This window comes from Epinephelus lanceolatus, chromosome 8, assembly GCF_041903045.1.
Source record: "Epinephelus lanceolatus isolate andai-2023 chromosome 8, ASM4190304v1, whole genome shotgun sequence".
Lineage (NCBI taxonomy): Eukaryota > Metazoa > Chordata > Actinopteri > Perciformes > Serranidae > Epinephelus > Epinephelus lanceolatus.
The window spans coordinates 14,805,474-14,816,034 of record NC_135741.1 but is presented as its reverse complement, the minus strand read 5'-3'; the positions used below and the strand labels follow the sequence as shown (position 1 = coordinate 14,816,034).

Genomic DNA, 10,561 nt, shown 5'->3' with positions numbered 1-10,561 from the left:
ACACTGTGTATTATGCTTATTATATATTAACATAAGTAGGTAACAACAGTCAAATTAATATACAAATAAATAATAGAGTTGAGTACAATCTCAAATGCAGCATTGAATATAAATACTCAAGTAATGTAGTCTACAAAACCTTAGAACTGTATTTAAGTACTTGAGTACTTCCACCACTGTTACACACTTGCTAAAGTGGTTAATTGTTTATGGCTATTCAACTAAGTTCAAGTGTGTATGTGGTGTACCTTTTTTTAATTAAATTTGTCAAAATTATTTTTTTTAAATTAGTTGTTTGACCAAGTAAGAGTATCATTAAAGAAGCTGGTTTTAATAAAAAGTTTAAAGTTTAAAGTATGTAATTATGATCCAATCATCAGTTTTCCTCTTCCAGGTATAAAATGCCCGTCAAATTCCGCTTTTATTTTAATGTACTTCATAGTGAGAACAGGAAACTAGTAGTGCAAATTACAGTCGCCTTCTCGGAAATGACAGTGAGGAAATCAGGCCTGTAGAGGAAGTATGCTAATATTCTGGGCCAAGGAGCCTGCAGGTTTCTGGGTCCTAGCACCGAAACACGAGTTACAGTAACATAAAAATCATACTCTAGTAAATACTGTATTATAAATATTAATAAATACTATAAATACAAAAGGCTAACTATGTTTCAAAACTTACTTTTGGTTTTGGACAACATAAATATGGGCTGTATTGCATCTTTAAATCAATTTCATTATTAATATGTAATATCAAACAATCCCTCCACAATATGATGATTCCCTCTAAAGGTCACCAAAAAAGTTGCTCAGTTGCTTCCACAATATGCCAAGTAATTATGTATTCTGTCCATTCTGTCCAAAATTAACAATTACAACAAAAAAAAAACACTTTGTATTAAAGGAAAATTAATAAAAAAAAAAACAAGTCAAATATCATTTAAGAACAAAGCATTTAAATGATTCTTAAACAGTTTATTAGAAAGATGTAGACAATAAAAAAAGAATTTCCACTGTAATTCAACATCATTTGTCTCCCCTTACATTTTATTGACAGTGCAAATATAATTTGGTCATTACATGTCGCCATTTCGTTCCGACACGCGCTCACTGAGAAGGGAGGATCATTCTTAATGAACAAACGGAAAGAACCTGGAGAATAGCAACAAACCACATGACGCTGAGGCCCCATCAAGCTTCGAGCCTCGCCATCAGCTGTGAAACATTTCACCTTGCTTCTGCAGTCTAACATAAGTGTGTGTGTGTGTGTGTTAGTTGGGTATGGAGAGAGGAGCTGTTAAGATACTAAACATGTGGAACCCGTTCAGATTGCCAAAGTGGGTGATAAACTGGGAAGATGCTGCAATGATTTCAGAATATTCCAATTTTACGAACATTAAACAAGGAGTAAAGGGAAACATGTAAGCTGGAAGGTTAAGCCACAGAAACATAAGACTGGCTTCTGGATATCTAATTCACGGCACATGGAAGGCTTTAGAGGAACCCAATCAGTAAATTTATCTAATTCTCATGATGTACATAGCTAGCGTCTTTAAAATCAAGAGATTAACTACACTGGTCGACTTAATTAAAACCACGACATTGGGAATGGGTGGGCCTAATCCGTTTAAACCACATTTTATTTGAAAACAAATTGTAAATCTGTTAACACATATTGCTCAGTTGAGGACAACTATACAGCTTTTCCAACAAATAATGTGTGCTTACTTGTAATATTTAACAGTAAAACAAGATACCCAAAAAGTGCAGTACAGCAAATGGAAGTGGAGATAGCTGCTCTGTACAATACCATGCATATCAACCTTCAGTGTACTGATCGGTCAAGAGTTTTGGAGCTGAGGCTATGGATTTAAATATGGCTACTGACTCATATGTACAGTTGTTTGTCACTGCCTTCAATTTCAAGATATACATTTGTTATGATTCCTCTTGCCCTCTGTTCTTCCATTTTCTGTCCAGAGTCTTACAGTCTTCTATTCCAAGTCTGGCAATTCTGAAAGACAAAAGGAGCAGAACTTTAACATGCTCCATACAGATTAAGGCATTTATTTATTTATTTATTTATTTAATGTTTACTTGTATGGGGACAAGTACGTAGAATACATAAATGCCACACACCAGCATTTATAGCCTAAGCTAATTTGCAATGCCCGTCCCTAGCTGGGCCTTAAAATACAAAAGACTCAGCAACAAGAACACAAGTGACAGTGCAAGGTACAAACAGGAATAAGTACACACAGAACAATACAAGACAAAAACTGCAATACAAAATTAGCACCATAAAATAGGAAGCACCAAATTAGTAATGGCTGCATAACTGATTCCTCTTCAAAAACAGTTTCAGTTTGAGCTTAAAGTGATCGAAATCAGGATCCAGTTTAAGTTCTGTAGGTAAAGAATTCCACGTGTTAACTCCAAGGACAGAAAAAGCTGTTAGTCCAAATGAGGATTTACAAAGTGACCAACGTTGAAGGAAACCAACATACTTTGGGTTAGGGCCATATTTGGCCCAAACTTCTTATATGTAACATAAAACATTTTTGATCAAGTTAGGTGATCTACTTTTAATGCTGACAATTATATTTTTATTACTTGTATATCTCATATTAGTATAAATGTATCCATGTAGGTTGCCTTGGAAAAATAAAAAACAAAAAAAAAAGCCTGTAATTTGTCATTTGAAGGGATGTAATGTATGAGTGTTGTTGGCTCCTCCATCCTAAGGGTGGGCAACCTGCAGCTCAGGAGCCACATGCGTCTCTTGAGTCCCTCTCTAGTGGCTCCCTGTGACTTTGACAAAACATTATATGGAAATGAACAAACAGTTATATTTCAACATTTTATTTTTTATTCATCATTGTTGCAGCCCTAAAGTGATTCTTACATTTTTCAACTGTATAAATGTGTAACCTATACACTCTTAAAAAAAAAAAGTTTTAACATCTTGTCAGCTATGTGCATTAGACGTCTACAGCCTGGCGCTTTTTCCTAAATTTGCCAAATCTTAATAGCGATGGCTGAGCTCGAGTCTTCTGAGTGAGGCTAGCTATTGATTTCTAATCCAAAAAAGAAAATGTCTCAGAGGAAAACAGAGAATTTCATAGTCAGTGGACAGATTTGTTTGCTTTCACTACTACTAGCCCACTGCAGAGCAGGTATTTTGTTGTGAGACATATTAATGAATGGTCATTTAGACCTATTAGGAATGTTTAAAGGCTAATTTAGATTAAATAGGCTGCGTTGCCATCACTATAAAGGCACAAATATGTATTGTGGCTCCAGACAGATTTTTAGTAAATTATTAAAAAAATAGATATTACCAATTTTTTGAGATTCTACAATGCAACTTAAGAAGAAAAACATTCATAATATCCTACTTCCCATGTCTTAGAATTTTTAAGATGATTAAAAGATCGATTTAAGACATTTTAATACCAATTAAGGCCTTATTTTTAGATTAATAATTTCACTGCCTTTCAAAACTTTTTAGGGACCCACGGGACCGTGATGAAACCTCAAATTACAACAAAGGTATTATCCAAAAATCCCTCATAAACAGATATAATGTTGTTACAAAGGCTCATGGATACTTACTCTCATCATCGCTATCTGCAGAATCATCCTACAAAGACAAAAGGATATAAGGTTAAATAACGTTACATATTAATCCTGATTTATTAGTTCTCTACAGTGAGACAACAGCCTTCATCCTACAGACACTCATTAAAATCTGCTCAATGATCAGTTTTTATTTCTGCAAACAAACTTTTATAACGCTTAGAAATGAAGTCAAAGAAAAAAATATTCTTACATCATCTGCACCATCTAGATCATGCAGGTCATCCTCACCCCCCATGTTGTTCATCATCTGTAAATATATCAAACCACAATCATCAACTATTAAAGTACTCATTGTTAAATGAGTGGAGAACAATATAACATTTGTTAAATCCCCCCTCAGTTTAAGTTTGGTTTATACATCAGTCTAATTTTTCAAAGTGGTACCAGAAATGATTCAATCACACAACTGTAGAGTTTAATTTTCCTACAGCACTTAGAGGAACACCACTTAAATTAAGAATTCCAATACCATATTTCCACGGCCTAGGAAAGTTCAATGTTTTTATACTAACAGAATGTATGTTTTCCTTTTTCTACCTAAATGAGCTTTATTCTATTGTAGTGTTCTCAGTTATAAATCAGAAAATAAACTCATATACTCAGAACATTCCCCCTCAGTGTCATCTGTAACATCTTTCCCAATTTATAGTCTAAAGAGTAGTTCCAGACTTAATCTCATGACATCACAAATTTGAGTTTTAGCACTCTAGTTTTTGGATTTTGGAGAGAGTTGTTCATGTTTACATATATTCTTGGACTGTTTAGACCATAGGAATAATATGTATGAATTCTGAAAATGGGCGACAACTGACAAACATTGTAGAGATGCAATGCTCCTACAACGCCACAGTTTACCATATTCCAGCCAGTGTGCGGCAGTTGGCTCCTGGGGATGGACGGTGTGGGAGGCGGGCAGTATGTTGGTGGATTAATGGAGTGGAGGATGAAGTTGTTGGAGGGTAAAAACTACACACGACAGGCTTTTTGGTTCGTTGCCAGGGGCTGACAAGCTAATGACTATCAGGGCTGTGCCTCCTTCACTCAAAAAGCGCAGCTGCAGGCTACTGGTAAACTATTCTATACTGTCTTTCAAGTGTAGCTGCTTTTTTCTTCAGACTAGCAAGAAGGCGGGTGTGGAGAGGAAAAAGAAGAATCACTGCCCCCAAGCCTTATAATTGTTGGGAAAACCCTGCTGTTTGTTCTGGCATCATGTTGACTAAAATCTCTGACATATATATATATATATATATATATATATATATATATATATATATATATATATATATATATATATATATATATATAACATACATCTAAACACAGTGGGCCATATATCACATAATTATCGTGACAGGCCTAACTCAAGGTATTGGCAAAAATCAAGTGCCAATTAAACACCAGTGCCATTTTCTTTTCTCTTTATTTTCTCTAATAATATTTTTTCATGCCATCAGATAGAGATAGAGAAAATGAGGTGAGAGAAAGGTGGGAAACTACGTGCAACTATTATTCTTGGTTGGACATCGATCCATTTTTACTTAAATTCTCTATCTAACTAGAGTTGTATACCAAGTGTAAAATATTCATGTGTTATATTGGAAAAAAAAATACAAATATCTTATTGCTTCTCTGTATCAGCAGATTATATTAAATGATCTATTCAAAAACACATTCCTAGGAGCAAAGACGTATAAAAATTCTTCAAACTCATTTTTTAAATAGACAATGTATTCATTATGTCATCTTCTACCCATGTTCTTTTAAGCATACATTTTGGATAGGCTGATTTGACTCTGACTGATAGTATTTTAAGCTGATACAACAATTTGGGAAAAGCTTTTAATTGTTCCAGACACTGACCTCTTAAGGCCAGTCATGACTCACCCATACTAATCAATGCACAACGTACTGACCTCTGAGAATTGATCGAAGTTGCCCATCTCCTCATCTGAGTCATCCTCCCAGTCCTTCCAGTTGTTGAAGTCAACACTGAGCCAACTCAGCTGTGAACACACAGGAAAGTGATTTCTCATTTATGACGTTCTGATGCTGTTAACTGTTTCAGACCCTTGACGTACACTGTCTTTTACGTTTAATGACTGTGTTTGTTTGTGTGAGACTGACCTTAGTCTTCTCTTTTGTTAGCCTCGGCCATGGCTTCCCTGGCTGTGCTTTTCTTAAATAGCACAACACTGAACGATCTGTGCGTTTATGTTTGGATTCCTGCGTTGAGGTGGGAAGAAAATAAAGAAATATACAGTCAGTTTTAGTCTGCATTTTGTACAATGCAATCTGCAATACAGTTCTAATATTCTTAAGTAACATCCAGTGTGACTTACATTTTCATCGATGGCTTCAAAAAGGTCTATTTCATTCTCATGTTTGACATTGTCAGTTCCTCCAAGACAACTGTGCAAAAAAGGGAAATAACACTTAACTCATTTCTGGGAAAAATAAAACAAACACATTATCAAAAATATATATTAAAAGCACAACCAAGAACAATATATTTAAAATGAATTCATGGTTAAAATACAACTTAAGGTTTTTACTGACAACCAACATGAGACAAACATACCTGAAACCACACTTTGTTTTATCAAAATTGATTTTAACATCTTTGCTGTCAGCTACACAGAACTCTATAAAAACGGAGTCCCTCCTATCGTACCACTTGGCAGTTGCTGGATGCCTGTGAAAAAACAGAGGACATCAAAACATCAACACCTGCAAACAGTTTAAATAGGGAATAGTTTCTATACATATTAAGTAGACAATTGTATTTCACCATGGCTATTGAGAGTACAGCTCTTGCTACCTTCAGACAGAGCTTTCAACAAAATGTTAAGATCCAGGCGATAAAAATCGCAAACTTTTCCAACTTGTTGTTTAGTAGTACAACTCATCAGACCCACAACTTGCATAAAAAATACATAATACAGGGTACAAGTGCTGGGACAGGTGGGTAAGACTTCAGGCATCAAAAAGCCTATGTATCAGGTTTCCTCACAGCATCTAATTACACAGTGAGCTCTTGTATCAAGAGGCCGCCAAAGCCAACGTTAAACACCTGTGCATGCAAGACATTAACAGTAAGATTAAAAAGATGTTTGGGATTGGATAATGGCAGGTTTCTCTATGTAACCAGTGGACTCTAGTGTTGTCTGCGTTGTGTTGGTATGAGGAGGCCCAGACCGTGGGTATCTTTGGAGGCGATCTCCATTTATTCCTGACAACTCTGACAGCAAGAGGTAAAAACAAAGTCATATCAACTCCCCTCTCCCACAGCAACAGCAAAAGGGCGGCCATGTTGCATTCAATTCACTACAATAAAACACAGAAATTATACCTGACGGGAAGAGAGGGGAAGAGGGGAGAGATAAGGCAGGAGACACCATTTTAAAGGTGGGGTATCCCCAAAGGTGAACATAGGGGTACAGGATCTGAGTATCAAACCTTCCACATATTAACTATGGAGGCCTAAGCGTGTCTAGGAATAACACTTTTTGTGGACACATATTACTGCTGTATAATTGACGCTATTACATCTATACACTATTGTAACCCCTTTGCCTTGTAGCTGTAAAGGTTATAACCATGCGCAATTAATTTCAAGAAGTCCTGGATTAGACTAATATCTCATGTTTACCATTATATAATTAGTGATGCTTAATTTAATCCAGTTTAATCTTTACAAGTGTAGTTGCAAGAGAAGAAGATGGAGGGATACGTTGCGTTTTACCACATTAGACACCAAAAACGTATTAAATGATGTGTAACTGTCCCCAACTATTACATATGTACCGTGAACTACTCGTGTGGGACATGGACTTGGACTACAGATAACCGTTACATGCCAGTGGTTACCACTAACGTTAATGAATAACGACCTGTGTTTATCAGTTCATATATTTTCTACATGATCTACAGGAGTGTTAACGTTGGTGATTTCTTCATCTACATGTTTACAGACACGATATTGCTCTTGGCACTAAACTGATGCACTCATTAGACAAATCCTCTTACACATTAACGTGGACCAACCGGGGCAGTGCTCGGGAGCTAGCGTTAAATACAAACGTTGATTAATCGTTGCTCACTCTTTTTTTGCGATTAAGCCGCCGCCTATACGTGTGGCTGGTTTGTGGATTTAACACACAAATCTCAGATTTTCATTTCAGTGCTTGAATCATGCCTCCCACCACAGAGCTGATGCTAATCTAACGGTAGCCTCTTCACGGAGTCGTTCAATGACCACTCAGCTAGCCAGGCTAACACCGCTGACGTTAGCCACTACGTTAGTTAAGCCATGCGGTGCACCTGGTGTCATGCTAACAGCAAAAGTAACCGTTATTTTCAGCAAATGCCGGGACATCGCTTTCAGCTGTATTAACTGTCAATGTATATTTCCTTCTTTTGCTCAAGTCTACAAGGTTCAAGCTAGGTCACGAGTCACGGTTAGCTCACAGTTCATGGAGGCAAGGCCAACCTCCCGCCTTTGCAAAAGCATGTTGTCAGACGGCTAACGTTAGCTAGCTAAGCAGGTTGTACGTTGCTATCGCACTTTCCCTCCGCCGCACCCTCACGTTTACTTTACACAACTTACATGTCTCGACGTGAATTGAGTTTCTTCTTCGCGGATAAAACAGCCTCCTCAGAAGAAAGGTAATGCCTGCAGAAAGAAGGAGTGCTGCCCACAAACAAGCAGTGCAAACGCCTCTAGCCTTTGGACTCTACTCCGGATCTTCTTGCGTATCCCAGGACGAGAATGGCAGTAGTGACGCAGATGCAGCGTAGTAGACGTTTCTAGAGTTTTCAGCCACAGCTGCGGGTGATGTGAAGGAGGCACCGTGAAATCTGATGTGGATCTAGTTTAATGTGATTTGCTTTGGTTTCCGTACCACCCAGTACGATCACCCAAAATATCCGTGATCATGAGTGAAGAATTTACAGATGGAAATGGTAGGATATAAGGTTAGAGGGAAATACGCATATTTACACGGTAGTTTGCAGGCACTATCTGAATAGGTGCGGTTACACATAGCACAAATAATAACACAAAAGAATGGAGGACAGAATATTAAAGATGAGATAAGCCTTTATTGATCCCCAGAAGGAAAAAATAGGTACAGCAACACAGGGACAGAAATAAATTCAGATATATTGAGGAGATAAAAACAACAAGAGCACATAAAACTAAATTAAGAATAGAAATAAAATTTTAAAAAAATAAATAAAGAAGAGGGCAGTACAACAAATCAAGCACATTTATGTTAACATAATTTTATTTACTTGTTTACCATAAAACTTCAATTAGTAGCCTGGGCTATTATTTGCTTAAGTCATTAAACTCAACAGCCTTATATTAAGAACAGGTGTCTATATGGGACAGGCCTTTAATTCAGGAAATACAATCAAATTGTTTATTTAAACCAGTACGAATATTACTTGTATAAAAATGATGCTTTGAATAACATGGCAGTTATCTTATGACATTTGTTTCACAGCACCTGAGGAGGCCACCATTTTAATTCTGTTATAACAATATTCATAACTCTGACTAATTGTTATGAAAACACCTTTGATTTTATGACAGCTTCAGAGTAAGGAAGTCACCAAGTATTTTTTCATCATGCCAGTAAATCTGAATGAATTAGTCTTCTCTAGCGCTCATGGTTTCAGTAAAATTAAATCAACCGAGCTAATAATGTGTAGCATCTTCACATTGACAAAAGTTTTAAAATTTATAATTGTATGTGTGGTCAAAGCAGCTAACCAATGTCAGCTCAAGTGGGTAGTCAACAATCCAGTTTTATACATCCAAAAAACTTCAATAAAAATAATCTGCATGGCAAGCAGACCAGGCATCTAATTGAGACAGGCCTTTATTTGTTAAAATGTGTAGCCACCTGGGGCTAGTAAAGGGGACTGGGTGTTTAATTGGGACTAGGCTTTTAATTGAAGTTTTACAGTATCTGACGTGGACAAATCCATAAGACATAACTTCATATGAAAAATACAAAGTAGATGCAATGCATACAGGCTTTAAGATTACTTAGCATGGAGTAATTTCATGCAATTATACAACACAACATATACAGTAAAATACGAGCAAAGACCAAGTCAAAGAAAAGACCACAAGACAAAAAATAAATAAATAATTAAAAGCATCAATGATGAAAAGAAACTGTTAAAATATAGAACACTAATCAGGTAAAACAGGGAGACCTAAAAGTAAAATATGACACAGTTAAAAATTTAAACGTTCCTATGGATAAAAATGAGAGTGTAATCCAATCACTAGACCGAGTTTGGTACGAGCCCATACTAAAAAAAGGTATTGAACGTTTAGCATACAAATTACAGTGATGGGTGTTATAGATATTGCCAGTGATGTGAAAACAGCCCTCTAGTGTCAAACATCTGAGTCAACAATAAGCGAACATGTTTTTGGGTGGAGGGTGGCTATAAACTTTGTCCTCAGATTTATGGTGTTTATGCTTTTCATTCTCTCAGCAGTTGTGGCGGTCACATTTTAAAAGTGTATGTGTCTTTACAGTCACTGTTGTAGCTCCATTATCCATCTGTTCAAAACCAGGTAATGCCACAATAAAAAGGACAGGTGGGCAGAGAGGTATTTAGTTAGTTGCAATCTACAACGTCACCACTAGATGCTGCTAAATCCTCCACACTGCTGTTTCAACTTATTCAATTAGAAATTAAGTTATATTTTTTGTTCTCCCCTGACAACATGTGTCCAGCTGCGGGTGAGCACAGACTGTGACTGCTTGCATACCTGTGGCATCTCCAAAGAGGCCAGGTTTTGCTAGGGTGTGGCATGTAGCAGCTCCCTACACAACCACACAGGTGTTTTCAGTTTTTTTTACTTTCTGATTGGGTGGACGTTCAGTGGCGCCATGCTG

At 36.7% G+C, this 10,561-nt stretch overlaps 1 protein-coding gene across 1 annotated transcript; it reads right to left on the bottom strand.

Annotated features, from left to right (window-relative positions):
* Positions 1-950: 950 nt before the first annotated feature.
* LOC117258911 (prostaglandin E synthase 3-like) lies at positions 951-8,420 on the bottom strand. The gene is made up of 8 exons (XM_033630141.2): positions 8,245-8,420; positions 6,217-6,330; positions 5,978-6,047; positions 5,763-5,861; positions 5,552-5,641; positions 3,829-3,885; positions 3,612-3,639; positions 951-2,010 (listed from the first exon to the last, which is right to left on the bottom strand). Coding segments are annotated over exons 1-8 (480 nt in total). The 5' UTR covers positions 8,247-8,420; the 3' UTR covers positions 951-1,990.
* Positions 8,421-10,561: the final 2,141 nt, after the last annotated feature.

Excerpts from the sequence above, each read along its gene's own strand:
- LOC117258911 (XM_033630141.2), bottom strand. Across the intron at positions 6,048-6,216 it reads AAAACAAAGTGTGGTTTCAG|TTGTCTTGGAGGAACTGACA; the intron begins GTATGTTTGTCT and ends TTTTTTGCACAG. Across the intron at positions 2,011-3,611 it reads TGCAGATAGCGATGATGAGA|AATTGCCAGACTTGGAATAG; the intron begins GTAAGTATCCAT and ends TTTGTCTTTCAG.